The following is a 22,014-nucleotide window of genomic DNA, read 5'->3' on the forward strand; positions in this document are numbered from 1 at the left end:
TTGAGGGAGCTGCTCTCGACTTCTTAGTGTTGACCTGGGAGAAATTACGGCATGGTGTTGTCCTATATAGAGAGGAAATTATGCTGAATACATAAGTTCTGGAATTGTATTGAAACAATAGGATAGGAACTGTAATAAGAAAAAGAAAGTATTGATTACAGAGTCATACTGTCAGTAAGCAGAGAAGCTGTTATTTCAAAATATGTTTTGGCTTTGCATTCAGTGTCTTTTAAAAATTTATCAGGTGTAATAATTAACATTTCTAGATTAAGGCAGAACTTGAATGCACTCCTTTCACAAATGTAGGTAGAAGGTTTTGGTAGTTAATCCTTCAGTCTGTCTGCATACATGTGTATTGCTGCTTGTATGTATTGCCAGCAGTATATACATGTGTTGGCCCGCGATTCTTTGAAATCTGTTTAAAATTGTGACATATTTTATTTTGTTCTAAATGATAATTTTCTCTCTGCTTTTTCGTAGGTCAAGAAGAACAGTACATCATTTTGATTTTTGAAACTGGTCTTGATCCTCATGCAAACTCAATATTTGAGAAAATAATTACTGATATTGGTATTAGAAATAATATTTCTGACTTCTTTGTGAAAATTTCCTTTGAAGAAGCCAATGGCAGGCTTGTTGCATTTACTAAGTGTTTGGAAGACAATTCCAAAGGAAGCCCATCTCACAGAGAAAACAAAATAAAAAATGTAATTATGTTTTTGTTTTAGAACAAAGTCATTGTATTACTTGGGTTACAAATGCACTAACGATAGTGTGCTAGTCACTAAACCAAAAAAAAATTCCAATAACTTCTGCTGGCTTTTATATGAGGATTCCCAGACTAGTCCATGGTGGGTTATGAGATTATGGGAAATAGTCTGTTTATTCACAGTACTTTTTAGTATGTTTAGTTTGATCATAAGGTTGTACAATGGTCCACAAGTAATGTTGTCATTTAAAAAATGTTAAGGGACAAGAAATTTATACTGTAATTAGACAACATAATTGTTTCCAAATTCATCTACTGGTACAATTATAATATTTCAAACAAGAAATTAAGTTGCAGTGTTGTAGTTAAATTTAATTAATGCTTTCTTTAAGCAAAACTACAAGTTTTGTGGCTCTGCAAGAAATGAGTACAGACCTAAGTGTAATAAATGAACTAGGAAAGGAAAAAAAACAAATTTGAAGTCCTTTCCAAAAGCCGCTGGACTTCATAAAGCTTTATTACCTTTTTGGTAAATTTGAACACAGTATGCAAATTAATATTGACTTTATTCTTTTAAGGTTGCTTCTGAGTCCAAAATGCAGCAGCGAAATAAACAGTTACCGTATTTTGATGATGATGAAGAAATTGGAGAACCACATACAGTATTTATTGGTCCTATAGAAAAGTAAGATATTTGTCTTTGCCCTGTAACAATTCTCTGAGGTTTTTTTGGCATTTCATATTTATTATTGAATGTATTTTTCTTTTCAGGTTGATAGTTTATCCACCTCCTCCAGCTAAAGGTGGTATTTCTGTGACCAATGAAGACCTCCATTGTCTAAATGAAGGAGAATTTTTAAATGATGTTATTATTGATTTTTATTTAAAGTAAGTTTTATTTCAGATCAGTTTTTAGTAATCTTTTACTTTGAAACTTGAAAAGTTCTGACATTAAAAATTCATAGATCACTTGATAACACTTGGTCTCCAACTATGTATAGCTCTAATTTTGAAGGTTGTTTTGTATTTTTGCAAGAAATTTTAGTTCCTCTCCTATCCTGCTTGACGGTGACATTGTTCTCACTTGGAAAAAAAGTTCTTGAAAATTTTTTTTCATCTGAAGAGGAATTTTAACTGCAAGGAAAAAAAAGAAAAGCCTTTTTAAGTTCAGCTGTTTTTTTCCAGAGTATTTGTGTTCCCTGGAGTTTCATTTGTTTTGATTAATACATAATTTAATTTTTTGGTGTCACGGATGCCACAGATGTTAGAAGCATATTAAATTGTTACATGCTGCTGTGTTTATGCTACACATAAGGTGCGTGTGTATAATTTTCAGTCTATTAAAATATTTTAGAGGTGAAAAGAAAATTAGTGCATCGCTCTGAGAGTGTTTGGAGATTTAGTGGCTCAGTTACAAAATATGGGTCTTTCCTAGATAGGTCATATGTAACAAACCCATTGAAAATTTGTATTGCTGCCATGATATAAAAATAAATACAACAGCAGCAGAACAACTTGATTGAGCAGAGCACTTAAAACTTTGAAATATTGACACAGATATTGCATTAATGAATTCCTGTGGTTAGTTAGCTCTAATATTCTTATAGCTATTTTGTGAAAGGCTGCAACAATTTGGTGGGGAGATAGCACTGTTGGTAGTCCTTTTTACTCTGGTGATGAATACTTTGAGTTAAGACCTCCATGAATTTTTCATAATTTTTTTTAACTAATTAGGTATTTGGTACTTGAAAAACTGAAAAAAGAAGATGCTGATAGAATACATGTGTTCAGTTCATTCTTCTATAAACGCCTTAATCAAAGAGAAAGAAGAAATATTCATGAAACTTCAAACCTTTCGTAAGTCTGTTGATAAGTCAGTTTTACTAAGAGCTAAGTACAATGAAGACTACGAGAACAGATGCTTTACAGAGATAAAATCCTTACAAACAATACTGTGATACCAACAGAACTCTAGGAAGCATCCAGACCTATAATAAACATAGAATATGCCTTGAAAATCTTAAGCTATTAAGGTGAAAATATCTGGAAAAGTAGTCTTTCAATTAAAATAAACCACCCTACAAATCATGTGTTGGTTTCTTCTTGCAGAATACAGCAAAAACGACATGGGCGAGTAAAAACATGGACACGGCATGTTGACATTTTTGAGAAGGATTTCATTTTTGTTCCCCTTAATGAAGCGTAAGTACACGTACCTTTTTATCGCATAGGCTTAAGCTTCATAATTCTAAAATTGAAAGTTATATTATAGTGTGAATTGAAGTTAAAAATTAACAGAATAAACATCTTTTTCCAAGTGATAAAAACAAAATAGTAATCTAAGACCTTTAAGTGCACTGTTGTAGTATAAGAAGTATCCGACAATATAAAGACTGAGCAAAAACGAACTTTTCTGAGTACTTTTTCTAGGTTTTACTTGGTTCTCTGGAGTTCTTTCTTCTAAGTTTCTTTCTTCTAACTGTCTTTGATAACTTCTGGATTTACCTTTTTTAGTATGTACTTTTTCTTTTAATGAGATCTCTTTGGTATAGATGGTATCATCCTTCAGTTACAATAAACCTATATTGGAAGAAAATGCAATTGAAAATCTCTATCGCCCTGTACTGGGACCTTTATTCTTTTTCTTTATATCCTTTTGTCCTGATATTTTTCTTGGGTCAGGAGGCAGACTGTTAGCATTCTAATGGTTGTTAAGGACTTTTAATGATGCTTGCTTTCCTTAAGATCAGAGCAAGTTGTCACAAACACATTTCTACATTTCACAAAAATAATCTAAGCAGTCCTTAAGCCAAAATATTTAGGAAAGTTAAACTACTGCATTTTAAAAATATACAATAAAAGCATAAATAAAGTAAGGGCAGAGAGACAGGAGAATTGTAACTGACTTATCATAGGCGTACCTAACTGATCTTTTGAAAATTCAAAGAATAGTTTGGTTTTTTTAATTAAAAGCTCTTCAAAGAAATTTTTCTACGTACCGTGCCATTGTGCAGTGGAGTTTCTGAATCTTCTCTTTTCCCACTTCCTCCCCAGCTGAATTCTGAGGCTAGCTGTAGGGAGGCAGTTATGAGGTAACTGACCATAGATCTGTCTTTGTTATAGAGTCATAAGTAAATGCCTGAGAAAGCTGTTCTCAAGCACTGAATTTAGATTTTGAGATGCTATGACATCTGTACAGCCATGGGAAGACAGCCAGTCCTTAGATAATGAAAATGACTCAGGTGTAAGATATTCCTCCTCTCCACTGCAAACTTCATCCTTGCCATCTCTCTCCTCTGAAGCTTTAAGTACCAGAACTTTGAAGTGTGTGTCACTTAAATTTTAGCTGCTTTAGAGCTTGTTATATAGTTTGCTTCCCACCATCCTCTCTTCTGTCATTCACACATCCACGTTGGTTATGCATAGGAGAAATTTGATTATGCTGCCAATACCAGACAGTATGACGTAGAAGTCACCTGAAAATGAAAAGAAATAGTTCTGTGGTTTTACAAGAATTAGTTATATTGCTAGTAACTTAGCACATAGTAGTTTTCACTATCTTGTTCATTTACTGTTAAGCAACTAAAGCAACGTCCGCCTTAGCAAATAGTGCAGCTCAGTAGGAGTGAATTTGCAGAACAAAAGAGTTTGTACTAAAGGCATAATATTCACACTGTGTGTGGGTTGGGGATTTTGCTTTGGACTGGCTTGGTCTTATGGACTCATCCAGTAGTGATTAGAGCATGAAAAGTGTACTCTCGGTGTGCATCTTTCATCTGGAAATGATCCTATTCACACTTTTTGGAACTGTCGTTCACTGTGAACTGAAACTTGGTAAGTGGTGATAGTAGGACATAAGTTTGCAGAAGTGGTTTCCTGATACATACACTAAGAACATTGCAGAGCAGAAAAAAACCCCAAGCATCCAGGGAGATGAGAAAGTGGTGGTTTGACCAGGGCAGGGATGGAGGCAGTGGGTTTGGTTTTTATTGTTGTTTTTGACGTGCCTTCTGGCAAAGAAAGCATAAGGCGTAAGATCTTCCATATTTCTTTTTTTTAATTTATTGTTATTAGCTGCTAGTATTTTTCTTGGATGCACCTTCCTATTCTGTCTCCTCTCAAACATGTCGCTTCCCCCATTCCCCAAAACCCAACACTCTGTTTTGAGGAACAAAAAGCTGACCTTTCTTGGGGAGATGCTAACATATTTAGGAAAGAATCAGTGACTCGACAATTAAATACGCCCATTATGATGAGTAATTGGTATCGCAGGACAGAGAGCAGATTGGAGAGCTACTTGGGGAAGAACAAAAACCGGCAAGTATGAAGGCTTCTAGGCCTCTATCCTAGTAGAAGATCTGTCACTTGCTAAGTGTCTCCTCCTTCCTTTTATTGCCATGACACAGAGGAATAGCAGCTTTTACCAGGTTACTGTACATTTGACTGTTCTTTTCCATATATTCTTGTGTTTCAAAATGGGTCAAGAGTAGAGAACTGGAGTCGTCTTAACTTACTTTTTTCAGTCAAAAAATGTTTTTGAGGTTTTGCTGGTTACTTTATTGCAAGTCTCTCTCTTACTTTGATATGTAGCTCTTGTCTTTATGTTGAATTGACATGTAAATCCTGTTTTATTTTCATTAAATTCACTACAGTACAACTTCAAGTGCTTCTTAGGTTCTCTGATATAGAACCAGAAAGTTTTATTTTTAGAACTAAACATACTGCTGACGAAAGAGGCAATAAGTATCAGTGCTGATTTTTGTTTCTTAATGGCAAAATACTGACCTGAAGGATTTCTGATCTGGTTAGCAAGTACAGTATAGATCCTATTTTTGTAAGTTACAGCCTCAGGTAGCATTCTGTAGCTGTGTATATAAGGTGTTATGAAATATATAGCCCCTGGGACTTTGTTAATAGGACTGTGAAACCTTGCTTTTGTGCCAAATCCAACATTTTATGTGGTGCTGATTTGTATATTAGTTGGCTTCTTAATCTGCAGTGAGTCTTTCAGATATGCACGTCTCATGATGAAGGCTGTGGGCTGGGACCTAACTACTAAGTTGCAGCTTTTTCAGAAACTCCCTTGTGTGACTTCTTTTACATTATGTAATTTCCCCAAATTTCCCCATGCTCCTGTTCCTCACTTGCAAAATGAGGACTGCCACACTTTGTGTTGACAAGAATGGAGATGTTTACATGCTGTATGTTCAGTAGAATATAACTTCCAACTACTTGGCGTTTAGCTGTCTAGGGTTTTTTTTGTAATCAGGGCATTGTCTCATAACTTCAAGGGATTAGTGAAAATGCTAGCAGCACAGAGAATCAGTGGTCAGGAGGGAGAACCAGTTAATGCTTGTGGTTTATAGAGAGCAAAGTACGTGCCATTCTGTGTGGTTTTTGGAGGACCTGTTTTTCAATATTTTTTCAACATGCCTTTGCCTGGGCATCTGTATGTGCAACCTAATATAGCGTAGTAAGGCTTTCATCACCCACTTCTATTCCATCAATGTATTCCTTGTCTTCATAGATTATGATCATAGAATTCACATACAGCCTTGAGTTGTCTAGACTCTCCCGATGTTTGCAACTTGACTCATTGCAGCACTGCAGGTATTTTTCAGGAATTTGCCATGTGGTTTGATGCTGGTAATTAGTCCTTGTCAACAGAACTTTCTCTGCCATACAATTGCAGATCAAAGGTATGGAAGAGTTTATTTGGTTCCAGTGAAAGATCTGCATTCATTACTATTTATAAAAGGTCTCAAACCGTAATTGTGTCAAAATTAGTCTGGTTGAGAACCAATCTCAGAGTTTCTTTTGCTTCTTTGTGTCTTGAATTAAGTAGTATGTGAAACAAGTTATTCTAGGATTTGAGAAAACTTGAGAGCTTTTCTCGCGTTACAGGAAAGCTGCTAGTGGTTGCTCCTGATAGCACTTCTCCTGTGCTGCCTAGAATGATGTGGGTTTTTTTTCCTTTTAAGACACAACTATTTATTCTGGCATCTGGTTTAAGAGTACATTCTAGAAATGATTGCTTTGTTGCTGGACTCCAGTATCTACTTCCAGAAAGTCTTTCCAGACTCTCCCATAACCACTAGTTTAGGGAATGTGGGCTCATCAACTAACAAGTTGTCAAACTGCAGTAACTGGAAGTGCGCAGGATGAATCTAGGGGGGGAATTAATTTCAGAACAATATGGCTGATTTAACCATGACTGCATCAGTGTCCTTTGGCAGTACAGTCCTTTTTGTTCAAGTCTCCAATGGAAATAGGTTGTTCTTTTAAAAAATCCAGGTTAATTTGCTAGTCTATTTACATAATTGGTACATAGAATCATAGAATCATTAAGGTTGGGAAAGACCTCTAAGATCATCGAGTCCAACCGTCAACCCAACACACCATGCCCACTACACCATGTCCCTAAGGGCCTCATTTACATGTCTTTTAAATACTTCCAGGGATGGTGGCTCCACCACTTCCCTGGGCAGCCTGTTCCAAGGCCTGACCACTCTTTCAGTAAAGAAATTTCTCCTAATGTCCAGTCTAAACCTCCCTTGGCGCAACTTGAGGCCATTTCCTCTCGTCCTATTGCTGGTTACTTGGCAGAAGAGACCAACACCCACCTCGTTACAACCTCCTTTCAGGTAGTTGTAGAGCGCGATGAGGTCTCCCCGCAGCCTCCTCTTCTCCAGACTAAACAACCCCAGTTCCCTCAGCCGCTCCTCATAAGGCTTGTGCTCCAGGCCCTTCACCAGCTTCGTTGCCCTTCTCTGGACACGCTCCAGCACCTCAATGTCCTTCTTGTAGTGAGGGGCCCGAAACTGAACACAGTACTTGAGGTGCGGCCTCACCAGTGCCGAGTACAGGGGCACGATCACCTCCCTGCTCCTGCTGGCCACACTGTTCCTAATACAGGCCAGGATGCCGTTGGCCTTCTTGGCCACCTGGGCACAATGCCGGCTCATGTTCAGCCGGCTGTCAACCAGCACCCCCAGGTCCTTTTCCTCCGGGCAGCTTTCCAGCCACTCTTCCCCAAGCCTGTAGCGTTGCATGGGGTTGTTGTGGCCAAAGTGCAGGACCCGGCACTTGGGCCTTGTTGAATCTCATACAGTTGGCCTCAGCCCATCGATCCAGGCTGTCCAGGTCCCTCTGCAGAGCCTTCCTACCCTCCAGCAGATCAACACTCCCACCCAGCTTGGTGTCGTCTGCAAACTTACGGAGGGAGCACTCGATCCCCTCATCCAGATCATTGATAAAGATATTGAACCAGACCGGCCCCAGTACTGAGCCCTGGGGAACACCGCTCGTGACCGGCCGCCAACTGGATTTAACTCCGTTGACCACAACTCTCTGGGCTCGGCCGTCCAGCCAGTTTTTTACCCAGCGAAGAATGTACCTGTCTAGGCCGTGAGCCACCAAAATCCTATAAATATAAATCCTATATTAATAGAGCACACACAATTTCCAGGGTTTGGCAATACTTAATATATTCATTTACTAAATGTGGTGAATCATTCAAGACAAAATGCCTCCATATTTCACATGCTGCTTTCAAAGGCCACTTACTTTTAACTGCTGTTGAGTTTTGATGGAATTTAGGCTTCATAATCATCTAATTTTTTTTTTAATATGTCAGTTAGGCATTTTTAGCTGCTGCTTTTTCTTTTTTCTAAAACACATTGAAATTTGGTTTCACCTGCATAATACATAGCTAGGTTCTGTTTTGTTACTCCCTACAGCGAGTAAGAGAACCTTCAGAAAATTTCTAAATCAGATCAGTCAATATCTACTTGCAATGCCTCAATCCCTGAATTTGCTGCTGCTCCATTTCCAGTTGAGTGGCAAGTCAGTGAAGTCTGAAGAGACAGAAGGAGATAAGGAGGAAACTGGGGCAAATATTATTCTGTGTTGGGGGATATAACTATTTTTGATCCTGAAAGTGTTAGAATGTCAGTTCTGTGAGGAGGACAACAGAGTCTTGGTGATGGCATTACGAACACTCATTTCTCCCCTTTTTTAATTCACTGTTGACAAGATTTCTTTAAAAATGTGAAGTGTCATATACAATCGGAAGAACTCATAGGCAGAAGAATATGAGCAATTCAGCTATACCGTTAGATCTGACTACTTGTGTTGTTAGTGCTGAACTACTAGAAAACTTCACACAGCCATAAAACATGAACTCTACAATCTCTAATGCATGCAGCGATAAAGAAAATGTTAAAAAAGATATAAGCTTTAATTCAAAGAAGGAAAAGAATGTATAAAGTATGAGCAAATTGAAATAAATATTTAGGCGGCACCTGTTTTCAACTAACTGCATCATATTAATGAATTTATTTGGTGACTACTTGCATGGATTAATCTTACCTTTAGAGAAGACTGTGAAGGCTTTAGTAAAACCTGCTCAGAAAAGTGAACAGCTATTACAATCTATCTTTGATAACTATGGGGGATAGGGTTTGGTTTTTTGTGTGTGTGTGCGTGCACGCGCACTCAATCTTTTGTTTGATTTTTACCAACTTAAGGTTTAACTGTGAGCATTAATGCAATTGCTAGTTTTTAATGTATTTTTTTCCTTTGCAGTGCCCACTGGTTTTTGGCTGTCATCTGTTTTCCTGGTTTAGAAAAACCCAAATATGAACCAAATCCCCACTATCATGAAAACGCTACAGCGCAGATAAAATCTTCCTCTTCAGATGGAGAGAGCAACACACCATCTCCTTTGCCAAATGAGTTAGATGCCCAAAACTCGCCTTCAAAGTCCACAGCAAAGAAGACGTTGACCAAAAAGTATAATACAGCTTTAATTGACCCAAACACTGAAACAGAGGACAGTGAGTCTTCATGTTGTAGAAGAAGTCCTTGCAGGGGAAAAAGTGCTTTCAAAAAACTAAATCAAGTAGACAGTGATGTGGAAGAACCTAACACTGTGGAATCAGCATGCCATAAACTTGACCATAGGACTTCGGATGAAAATGGTATACAGGGTGAATTCACAACTGCTAGCCAATCTATGGGTATGTAATTGTAAAAATATGCATATTTAAATGAAAAATTTGGAGATTTCACATCTGTTACTACTTTTGCAATTGTGTAAACTTCATACTTTGAAAGTTTAGTATGTGGCTGAAGTTTGAGTGCTTGCAATATAAGTAATTTATAGGTGTTGCATATAAAATGTTTTTGTGGCTGTTGACAACTCTCATGGCATAAGGTTGGAGATAGAACACTGTTTTCCCAAATCAGATGATTTTTTCAGTTGTGTGACCTTTTTTCCCACGCAAAATCATTTTGTACATATTACTTTGCATCACTTAAGACTGTAATTGTTAAGGAAAGAATAGTAGTTGACCATGGATCCTCATAATGTATGTGCATGGGGGAGCTGAATTAAGATTGTGAAAGCAGCCTTAATTCCAGTGTCTTCTAGCATTTGAGGTTTTGCTTCAACACCACTAAATTCTTTAATGTCTTGATAGAAGGGATGTAAAAAGACTGAGAAGAAAATAATAATTTAAAAAAATTCTCTCACATGGCCTCCATGTTACATTTAGAGAGGCTTTATCCATGCATCACTGCTGTGGAGGCTGATTTCAGTGATCTGGAACAGCATTTGTACCAAAGTGAACAAAGGAGCTGACATACTTTTAAAGGCAGATGAAGGAATTAGGAAAAGATTGTTTTCTCTGCTCACTGCAAGGTTTGGATCCGCTTGAGGCATAGAGTACAAAACATCTGGTCATGCAAAAACTTTTACTTAGTCACCGATAGTATTCCTACTGATTTAACTTACACAGTAAGTAATTGCATAGTTTATAGTACAAGATCTGAAAAGATTATCAATCATATGATCTAATCTGTATACTGCAGGCCATTACAACTTTAATATCTTTGTGGGTATGAACACTATCCTATTTTTTAATCTAAATTTATTCATTTGTGATAACATTGTCACTTCTTCTAGAAGGTCTTGGCGGGGGGGACTGGGGGTATGTGTAGATCTGCTCGTTTGGATTGATTTTTCATTTTATGTGTGATTGTTACTGTTTATGATATTGCTGGTGTATGTTATGGTCTCATATGTCTTGGATGCTACTACTGTTACTTGTCTGTAATTAGTTGGAATGTACTTTATGACATATATTTTTGCTAGGATTACATTTCTTTTGGTTTTTTATGGCTGCATTGTATTGGTGGCTGATGGTCATTCTGTGGCTACTAAAACACTCAGACTCTCTTGCTGACCTATTGCAGATGATGCACCCTTCCATTAATGCAGACATTCTTACAGGTCACAGTCCTGGTTGAGGGGTGAGATTCAGTTTGAGATTGACACTAAGCGTATGTTTATGCAGCTAAATTTAGATACATAAGATGTATCTAAACTTCCATTTCAACTAGATGGAAGATGGGGATGTAGGCCATTGGGTTTTCTGCCCAGCCTTCAGCTGTTGCTCCAGAAGCATGTGGGTCTTGAGTCTCGACTCTGTCAAATCCATACGTATGTCCTTGATATCCTAGGATATCTCAAAAGACAGCAGGTGCCTTTGATAGTATAGTCAATGAAACCAAGAGACCTCCTCTTCTTACCCTAAAGCAGAGTAGCTGTTCAGCTGAGTAGCTCTCTGCTCTGATTATGGTCTCCGCTTAATATTGTGAGACCCTAGATGCCTACTATACATGGGAGCCTAAACTTAGATGTCTTGATCTCAGACTAAATCCTGGTGTTGGACTTGTAAATCAGTAGGAATTGATACCTAAATAACCTTGAAGAAATCATCCAAAATATATACTTTTTTTATTACTTAACTAATCCCCTTTTTATTGCTCAATTCTTGTATAATATGTGATTCTTCTTGATATCAATTTTTATTTTTTAGGAATCTGTCAGCAATAAGCATATGGCCTACTTCTTGTGCTAAGGTCTTTTCAAAGATACTGAGTAAGACTAATTCCCAATTTTGTCCCTGTGGAACTCCACTGGTAACCTCTTTCCAAAGTGTTACTTCAACTTCTCTGTTGAAGTATTCTCAAATGCAGGTCTTCTCCATTTTTTTTCATTAGCTCGTTCATTGCCCTATTTACTGTTCTTATAGAAATCCTGGTTTTCTTTAATAAGTAATATGTCCTCCAGTGACACCATAACCAACACTTTTATTTTTGTGATTGTTTAGATATATTATATAGCCCTGTTCTAGGAAAAGTTTTCTTATGAAGATTTCAAGTTTTGCTGGCATGAGTTATTAATTTTTCACTTATTTCCACATAGTTTATTATTTTTCCCCTCAAAATCTGTTCTGTAGTCTTGCATAGTAATATAGTAAGACTAGTGAGCCTGTAGCTGTCTGTATCTGCTTCTTTCACTGGTATACTATAACATTCATTATTCTTTATTTCTTCTGATGCTGTTTTCCAAGTGACTAAATATGTAGAGGGGGTGGGGAGTGAATTTACAGATACTCCTTTTATGTAGCAAACAGTGAAGTTTAAGCTGCTGCTCCCAGGAGAGCTGATCCTGCGTTCTACTCTCCCTAACAGCCTCTTCCCAAGCTGCTTTTTCCCTTTTACCAGCACAAGTCTTTATATAATTGCACAGAAAATCTGACCAAGGAACTGATTCAAGTTAAAAAATAATAAGCGCGTGACTGACTTTCTCAATCTGGTCCACTGTGTGTGGATGTATTTGGTGTCATGGAAGGTACCAGCTAGGGATGGGGATAAGCAGTTATATTAGGGACCAAATAAGACTGCCCCTTTTGGTAGCAGTACCAATTTATACTCTTACAAAGGCTTCATGGAACTACAGGGTAATTTCATGGTGGGTTTTAGTCTAGGTCTTTAGAATTTTTTTCAAAGAATAAGGAACAGTTTCTGCTGTGTTACTTAGAAGAAACTTTTTACTTTTGTTCATATGCATGAATAAAATATTATGTCAGCTGTATCACAGTTATTGTGAGCAATCTTGAGCAAATCTGAGGTATTTAAAGCTAGTTTAGTCTTCAATGGTGACATAGTATTTGATGTTTAAATATACTACTATCTGTGATTGATGCAGATGGATTGCACAAAATCAGGCTAAACTATAGTGAAGACTCAGCTGATGGCAGTAAACTAAATGAAGATGAGCTTATAGATTTTTCTGAAGACCAAGATAACCAGGTAAAGAATTTAGCAATTTTATTTGGGAAATGCAAACTGTTGTGTTTTATTTTGAATGTGCTGCTTAAAAGCTGTATACACATTGTAAATACGCATTGTCTAAAGCTCGTTATCTTTACAAGTATCAAATCCAAAGCACTGGTTACCTACAAAAATTTGCAAATTAGCTCACAGGAGAGGATTGTACATTAATTCATCAAACTGTTTAATAGGAAACTGCTGTACTGATCTTGCATTTAATTTTGTGAGTCTCTTGCATAGCAACAATATTACACAATGATTTTAGTGGAAACTCTGAAAGTCAACACATTTCTATCTTCCATCTCCCCCACCCCCATGTTTATCTACCAGACCCAAGAACAAGTTACTCTTCTTTCAGCTGCATTTCCTGGACATAAATAGATACCTTTATAAGTAGGTGCTATTCTGCTGTTTTGTTTCATCGGTGCTTCTCCTAATCAAATTTAAACAACATGGATTTATGGACAAGTAGTGTTCTTGTTCTAATTGGAAGACGTTTAGATTTTAGAGCTCTGGAAAGACTGGCCATTAAAATGTCCTTTACTGACTCACTACTGGGTATGAGGGCATTATTTCATAGCCTTGTTGCTTCTACAGTGTAAGTTCAATGTGAGCAAGCTAGGAGTTACACATTTACTCTTCCTAATTGGCCTTCCTGTTCATGTTCCAGGTGTATGACTCCAAGTTGTCCGAAATAAAGAATCTGAGGCTATCAGATACACAGTCTAGGAATTACCTATTTTTCACCTTTGAGTCCAGAACAAACAATTCTTTTCCAAAGTCTGCAACTATTTGTAATGGCTTTCAAATAGTACGTATATGTGTGCACACATATAAAAGCTCCAGTTTATGTTGAAACCTAACTATGCTTTTCATACAGACTCAACCCACCTCTCCTGTCATGCCACTTGCCCAAACATTCTGTGATTCTTGCCTGATGGAAGTGCCTTTTTTTCTATTTTGTAACAGTTAGAGTTCGCTGAAGAGTAGTAGAGTGTTTCCAACTTGAAGTACATGGCATGAAGGCAGGGAAGAAAGCACGTGGCCAGCTGTGTTCCTTGAGAGGAGGAAAAGATGCCAAATTCCCTGGTTGCAGTATAGCTTAGAACTTAACTCAGGCTGAAGCTGTCACTGATGTCTTCTAGAATGCACAAAGCAAGTATAGCAATGATAGACCATGACAGGCTGAGTGCACCTTCATATTTGCCAAAAATGGAGTTGAGGCTGCAAGAGAAACAAGTGTATTAGGAACTAGGCAGTAGTTTCTAAAATGACAGCATCTTCATGGCATAGCATGAGGATTTAGGATTCTGCATGTTAGTGAAGTGTACATAATTCTCACCAAAAATTTCACAAATCATGCTCATATGGGGGTTCCCATTTTTGGAAAGCATCTCTTTCCCTATAACGCAATGGTCTGTGTAGTAATAGTGAACTCAGTAAAAGGGTAAGAATCCATGGATCATTGAGTTACTTTTAGATACAAGAACTTAGTGATTTTGTTCATAAAACTTCCATATCCTTAATAGCAATCAATATTGAAATCAAAAGGTCAAAGGATATTCCCAGGCTTGTGGCATGACTGGTTTTGCAATCTGTGATATATAATACCATGGCAGTTTAATTTCCCTTGCCCTAAGAACCAAGTTTGTGCATGCTGGAGCAAAGATCAAATTTTACTTCTGAGTTCATTGCAGATTTTGTCTCCTTTCATCTAGAAGATAACACACATGAAACCACCAAGCGGGTTTCTAGTAATCATTAGCAAGGGAAAGTATTGGTAATTTAGATTATAACCAAATAATAGAGATGCACCTCTTTTAAGCCAGCAATACTTTGAAAATGTCAGTTGCAGCTTTTTTGTAGTTTCAGTGGTCGTTAAATAAATGGCACCGTTCACTCCGTGTCGTTCCAGCATGGATTTGAGAAATCTAAAAGTGACTAAAAGTTGGTAATGCAAACTTTACAAACAATGAATGGTTTCAGATTAAAGCTACCACTTCTTTATTAAACTTATGTTACTGATCTTGAATAAAAATGGTAAGTATAGCAATAATTTCTTTTGCATCTGTTTGAAAAACAATATTAGCATTTAAACACCTGTAAACATGTTGCTTCTGTAGGAAGACAGTAGTGATGATGGTGGCCTTGTAGATGATAACTGTAATTCAGAAATGGGACAATGGCACCTGAAGCCTACTATCTGCAAACAGTAAGTATTTAAACAGTTAAAATGGAAATTTCATAAAAGTTTATGAAATTTAAAAGATGGTAATTATGGGAAATGGTCATACATCAGTCTTCAAACAATTTAATCAGCATATTATTAGTGTTTGAGAGAGAATTTTACACTTTGTAGTATCATCATCTTCAGTGACGAGAAAATTTAATGAATGAAACTACAAGTGAAATAATAGCTTTTTGGGTTACTGTTAAACCTGTGTGCTGCTTCAGGCAATTGAAGATTGTTTCTTCAAATAACGCTGTTCTTTGATATCTTGCACTTAGATTCCTACAAAAAGAAGGTGCAGAAGTTTAAATGTATCCTTCTATATTAAAAAAAAAAAAGAATAATGTCTTTAAATGAAAATAACTAATTTCCACCACTCAGATTAGTACAGGAAAATGGGAATAATTTTTAACTGCCCCCATTTCTTATCTAAATGTGTTCTAGCTATTTCTCTTTATTGTCTCTTTCTGTTCTTAGTATTATGCTTTTTTCTCTAATAAGAATGTTCCACAATACTAAGTTCAGTTACTTTTTTTTTGCTTACTTTTTTACCTGTTTTGGATTTTAAAACTCTTAAAATGTATTTTTTGATGTTTGAAACCCAGAAATTATTTATTAATAATCATTGACTGCAGTTGCTTGCATTTTGGTGTGACAGAAATGCGTGATTCCAAATCTGGAAATATTGTTACTAGTATTGCTGTCTTCACAATTTCGTTTGTATTTTTTCACAATTTATTTATCCATTTTTATATTTCCTTCTTTGTGAATATAATGGTTACTAGAAAGGTAAAGGCTTTCACAGCACGTTCTTATGGTGCAGGATAAAATTATATATTTATACATGATATGGAATATGTATGAATTGTTCTTAATACATTTTCATGAAGGGGTAAAAATCCATCAATATATTTTCATGAAGGGGTAAAAATCCATCTGTGTTGTGAATTCTAAGCATATTTATGAGCTTCTGATTATAGCTTGGCTAAATTTGTCCCATTCTGATGATGGATTATCTGTACATAATACTTTCCACCAGACGTCATTTTAATCCAAACATGAAGTTTCATAAGATCTTTAACATTTAAGTTTCAAAAGTCATTAAGGACACTTAATACTTTACTATTAGCATATTTTTAAATTACTCCTATATGAAAAAGAAAATTCCCTTGAAAAGACTTTCACTTCTTTCCCCCTCTTCCCTTCCTCCCCCCCTGCCCCGAGTACTGGATTGTGCATTTTTAAAGAACGTTGCTTATATAAATAATAACTTTCTTTTATCAGAAATTAAAACAAGTACAAGTTGAAGCAAACATCATTCAAGTGATTATATGCTTATGCCTAAAAAATTGCATACATGTAAAATAATTTATAAATGCAAACAAACCTATACATAAATGCATGTAGATATTTGACGGTTGGACACGATGATCTTAGAGGTCTTTTCCAACCTGTATGATTCTGAGATTCTGTGATTTTGTCTGAATTTACTGTTTGCAGTTTCTATAAAGGACACCTTGTCGGAATGCATGTGTGTTATCATTAGAAAAGAGAAAGCAGAGCTTTGTGAAAAGTAATTTGCATCCTATTTATCCCTCAAAATACATCTTGCATCTAATGCTGAGATTCTGAACTGTGGTATGAGTTAGCTTTGATGTATAAATCCAGCTGTTGCATATAAGGCAGCTGATATGATTGTTATGTTTATACCTACTGCAAAGGTAGTATCCTCTAGATCAAGCGATAGGATGTAAGCATCTGTAGTGTGCAAGAGAGTGTTCAAGGAGACTTGGTTCTCTAGAAAATGTTTGTTTATGGATATGTTCTTTTTCTAAAGTCTATCAAGTAGAGTACGTGTGTGTTTTGTGGGTAGATTTCAGATTCATTAGCTGGGATCACTGCTAGAACATGCATACCTATAGTGTCTTAGGTACTGTGCGCTGTCCCACCTGTCCTCCAGCTGCCACTTCAGAAGGATGTTTATGGGTTCTATGCCTTACTTTATACTCTCTTGCCAGTGTCCCAGATACCTTGTGCATCTAAAAGGGGGGGTTTTAGGCAACTAGATTTTGCCTGTACCAAATGCTTTCAGTCTGACAGTACTATATTTTCTAAGTACATTGCGAAGTTCTTTGTACTTAGTGTACGGTTAAATCTAAAGATAACTTTGCATTTAGCTATCCCAGTTAGGGGATCACTGCAGCTCTGGCAAAACTTTATGGTATTGATCTAGTTTTGTTCAAGGTCATCCCACAAATTACTTCATAGCTAGCTAGCTGTGTAACATTGTGTTTTCTAAACTGCTGTAAAATATTGTGTACTTAAAAATTGCGTTTTCTCTTAGACCCTGCATTTTGCTTATGGACTCACTGAGAGGCCCTTCCCGGTCAAATGTTGTGAAAACACTACGGGAGTAAGTTTCATATCCAGTTTTGGGGTTTTGTTCGTTTGTGGGTGGTTTTTTTTTTTTTTTTTTGGCAAAATTCTGCAGGCAAAAACCAGTTTCAATTTGCATGGTCTTTTATCATAGATATTTAGAGGTGGAATGGGAAGTCAGGAAAGGCAACAAAAGAAGCTTTTCAAAAGATGTCATGAAAGGTTCCAACCCAAAAGTGCCACAACAGAACAACTTCAGTGATTGTGGAGTGTACATACTGCAGTACGTGGAGAGCTTTTTTGAGGTATGTATACCTGTTTGTGTAACTATTTTTTTGGGTCTCCTCCAGCAATCAAATATAAGCCATTAAAATTATTACAATAATAAAAGGCTCTCTAGTGTAGCTCTTATACCTATTTATTAGATTTTGCATTATAAACTAATTTAAACTTTAACATAATAATTCATTTTGGAAAATAAACTAACTATCATTGTTAGTTGCACATATGTATCACAAATCAGAAGCCATGGAATTTTCTGAGAGAATGTTAAGAAAATATGTTTAGGGTCTTCCTTTATGTTCTTGTAGCGCAAACCCTTTAAAATTATCCGGTAAGAAACAGAGTGCAAATTTGACTTCAAAATCTAAACTAAAGATGTGGTATAAAAAGCTTGTTCTTTTTTCCCTAAGAAATGTGACTGTGAATAAATTCATTAATATGATACAGCTAGTTGGTTTTTTAACTTGCATTGAAACATGTAAGTGGAATCATTACAACTAAATGCCAAATGTTGATTCCGTTGAAGACATTGGTAAAAATGTTACTTACTGTAACTGTCTTGGTCTTCAAGTTACAGCTCCTTTCACAAGTAGAGGCATTAGCACCTTCAGGTCTAGGTTAGGAGGAGAAATGATGGTCAAGTGAGATGTTGCCTGCATGGGACACTAACTCTGTTTACAGTCCATAGTACTTCAGAGCACTGTTCCTAAACTCTCCTGTAAGTAACTTGTTCTGAGAAAGCTGCTGGTTTCTTCTCCATTCCTCCACCCTCCCCTCATTCACATGAAAGCAGCAAGGCTTTAGCATAGTGCATTCATGCAAATCAAAGCCCAAAGTTTTTGATTTACCAATGGGTTCTTGAGAGCTTAGAACCATCCTCGAGTGCTTCCTGCTTTGTACATGGGGGATACGAAGAGCAATCAAGTTTTAGTAATCTTAGCCCCTTCCTTCCTGCAAATTGATTGCTGAATTACAACAGGCTGCATCCCTTGTCCTGCCTGGTCTTGCAGTATGCAGCAGCTTTGTCTGCCAGGGAACAGGGATAGCGTGTAGATAGCAAATTTGTCAGATGGCAAATTACAGGGTATTCTCAGATGTAACGCTAGTGGGAAAGGAAAACCAGTACTGGCTGCACAGTACTTGACTGTCTTAGTTATCGAACTAATAATTTCAGCTGCTAATGTATTTGAAAAATTGCACAGTCTCATTGTTTTCAGCAGCTGTACAAACTGAAAGGGGAGTATATGGGAAGGGGTGCTTAATTTGATGTTTGTGGACTATTCAGGCACATCTTTTTCTTCTTTGTGGATTTATTTAAAGTATCTTCTTTTTAATAATAAGGGTTAAAATCATGATGTGTATTTTTTAAAACCAAGACTCATTTGGCAGGGTAGGTAGTGTGATAAGGCGCACACCTGTCAGCTATCACAGCAAGTAGTTTTTCAGCCCTCCCTCAACACCGTGCCTGTTCAGCTTTGCCCTTCGGCCCACGAGGGACAACCCTCTGACCTGCCAAATGCGTGGCCCCCAGTTTCCCTTCGGCGGTTTGGGGGGGCGGGTTGGCGCGGCTGCCGCTGCCCGCCGCCACCAGGGGCCGCCGTGGTGCCGCCTGCGGCGGTGCCGGGGCGCGGAGCGCGGGCGGCCTGGGGACGGGGCTCCGCCGGCAGGCAGGGCCACCTGCGGTCGTCAGAGCCCCTACAGTAGGAGCAGGGATTATGGCGGGGGGGGGTGGGGGTGTGGGGGGTAATGTCAGTTCGCGATGAAAGAACTCGCAAAACAAGAAGGAAGCTCCGAGGCAGCAGAATACGTGCACAACTGGCTTCTGACCCACATCCCCGCTTTTCTTCCCCAAACTGAGCAACAACAACAAAAAAAGCCCTACTTAAGGATGTGTTCAGATTACTTTGAAATATCTTTATGTGGTTGATAACCACACTAATTAGTTTTTGTTAATGTTCTTATTCCTTTGTCTGGCCTATTTCATAATTGAAACAATGGAAAACCCCTTCAGTTTTTGCCCATGGTTTTCTGCATCTTTAGTGTCATTATTCTGAAGTCTACTTACTGCTGGTGTTAAGTAGCATCATTGGCAAAGTCAGTTCAACGTAGGGTTTGTTTATTCGCATATTATCTAGTTGATGTTCTGTTTGGATGTGGAGTAATGTCGCTAATGCAACATTAGGCATTGACACGTTCCTGTGCAGAATGTGTCTAGTTTTTTCACAAGTAGCCTTGCTAGTGTTAGCTCGGTGGATGAATGTAATTCACTCCTAAATAACCCTGTCAAATATGTGAACTAGAATACACAAAGGGAGGAATTTCTTTGAGAGAAAACAGTATTCCACAAACTGTTGTTTGGTTAGGATGAAATTGTTGTCACAGACATAAGTGACATAATAATCATTCTCTTAATTCTTTGGATGAATGACCTCTAGCAAGAAAACAGAATGTAGGTATAAAAAGGGCTGGTGGTAGCCAGGAGCTTTTCACAGGCCCTGTTTTTTAGGGTGAAATGTAAAACTGACTTTCCTAGTTGGTTGTGGTCCTAAAGGCATTTATAAGACCAGGAGTATTTAGCAACAGATTCCTAATTAGCTCTAGATTTTGATGCTACTCATCCTTTAAAAAAAGAAGTGCTATATCATTACAATAATTTTCCCTCTTTTTTTTTTAAATTAGAACAATTTTACACATTTATGCAGTCAAATGCTTTCTCTAAAAGGTATAGCAAACTGAGTGGATTATTTGGGCACTCTTAAACCAGAACTGTAATGTAGGTGAATGTTACTCTGCACCATAGTGAAACTTGATTGATTTTACCTTAATTGTACATGTAGAAAACACAAAAATTGTAGAAATTTTGTTTCATGCTGATGAGATGAGGTGGGGAAAGAATTCAGTTCTTTCCAGTCTTTTAGGTAATAACTCCTTACTGTAATATCCAAATGACCTTTCTTTTCAGAATCCCATTCTGAGTTTTGAGCTACCAATGAACTTAACAGACTGGTTTCCACGCCCAAGAATGAAAACCAAAAGAGAAGAAATACGAAAAATAATCCTGAAGCTGCAGGAACAGCAGAACAAGGAAAAGAAGGGACAAAAGGACCCAAGTTCAATGGAAAGATCTTTGCAGGAAAAAACAGAACAACTTATCAACAGCAGCTCAGACTGAATGTTGTATCTGTTGCATGTTAGCTCCACAATCAAAACTGAAATATACATTTTTGTCTGCCCAGACTAAAGATTTGGCGTATTCTCTGCTCAAAGTTACTTGGGAATGTTTAATGCCTGTATAAATGTGTGTCATAAAATGATTTAATTCCCACAAAGATGTGTATTAAGTAAGCAAGTCTGTACATATGTTAATGAGGCCAACTTTTTCAGCATTTGTAATTACCTTTTTTCCACTTGTTAGGGAGCTTTTGTTATGTATTTCTGTTAATAGAACTTAAATAGCAACTTCTAAACATAAAGCTAATAAAGAAAATATTTATAGGATAAAATGGTTAACTTTTTCTTTTTCAGTAAAGTTGTAATGTTACAAGCTTAAGTAACACATAGGGAATGATTTGGTAGTGAGATAATTAATTCATATTTTGACCCTATTTAGTTGCCCTTTACAAGATTATTCTGCTTGCGCTACAAACAATAATATGGGTAAGTGTCTGAATGTACCATGGCCTCAGAGAGGGTGATTCCCATCCTTCCAGTATCTAAGTGTAGGCAGTGTAATAGTTAATAGGACTGCTTCAGATTTGGGGTTTTAAAAGATACGCATTGCAATTAAAATTCCACCCTTGCTTTAGTGGGACGGGCTAGGGAAAGGGAGAGAATGCTCTTTGACCAGAGATTACTATTCAAACAGTATTATAAAAGTGGTTTCGATGAAGTGATCTTGAGTGATACTATTAAATCATATTTTGTGGATCCCAATTGTTGTACAGGTGTATTTTGAGACTTTCTTCATTATAAAATTGTATTTTGGTAAGTGTACTTGGAATAGCAGATTGCCCACATTACATTTTCTATGTTACAATTCTGAATGTTACATTCATATGTGCTTTATCTAAGTAATGAACATTTAAAAAGAAAAAAAGTGTATGATTACTATTTTTTGTAATATCCACGCAAAAAACCAAAATACCAGTGTTCATTGCTTGCTTGTTTGTTCTTGGCTTTAGGTAGCATCAGACTAATGTTGGGATTTGTTTGGATATTTCCAATGTATTTTGAT

General features: G+C 37.1%; 1 protein-coding gene across 6 annotated transcripts in view; it reads left to right on the forward strand.

Moving 5' to 3' along the window:
- The window catches only part of SENP6 (SUMO specific peptidase 6), an 85,711-nt gene extending 64,428 nt beyond the window's left edge, over nt 1-21,283 (forward strand). For 5 of the 6 annotated variants that reach the window (XM_075145340.1, XM_075145339.1, XM_075145337.1 and 2 more), the window contains 11 exons: nt 481-707; nt 1,288-1,394; nt 1,481-1,597; nt 2,444-2,566; nt 2,819-2,911; nt 9,296-9,729; nt 12,768-12,871; nt 15,016-15,104; nt 17,467-17,535; nt 17,653-17,803; nt 20,743-21,283. In XM_075145340.1, the coding sequence (XP_075001441.1) occupies nt 481-707; nt 1,288-1,394; nt 1,481-1,597; nt 2,444-2,566; nt 2,819-2,911; nt 9,296-9,729; nt 12,768-12,871; nt 15,016-15,104; nt 17,467-17,535; nt 17,653-17,803; nt 20,743-20,952 (1,724 nt within the window). In that variant the 3' untranslated portion in view covers nt 20,953-21,283. The remainder of the gene's footprint in view (nt 1-480; nt 708-1,287; nt 1,395-1,480; nt 1,598-2,443; nt 2,567-2,818; nt 2,912-9,295; nt 9,730-12,767; nt 12,872-15,015; nt 15,105-17,466; nt 17,536-17,652; nt 17,804-20,742) is intronic. The other variant, XM_075145338.1, reaches the window with a different exon arrangement.
- Nucleotides 21,284-22,014: the final 731 nt, after the last annotated feature.

This window comes from Calonectris borealis, chromosome 3, assembly GCF_964195595.1.
Source record: "Calonectris borealis chromosome 3, bCalBor7.hap1.2, whole genome shotgun sequence".
Lineage (NCBI taxonomy): Eukaryota > Metazoa > Chordata > Aves > Procellariiformes > Procellariidae > Calonectris > Calonectris borealis.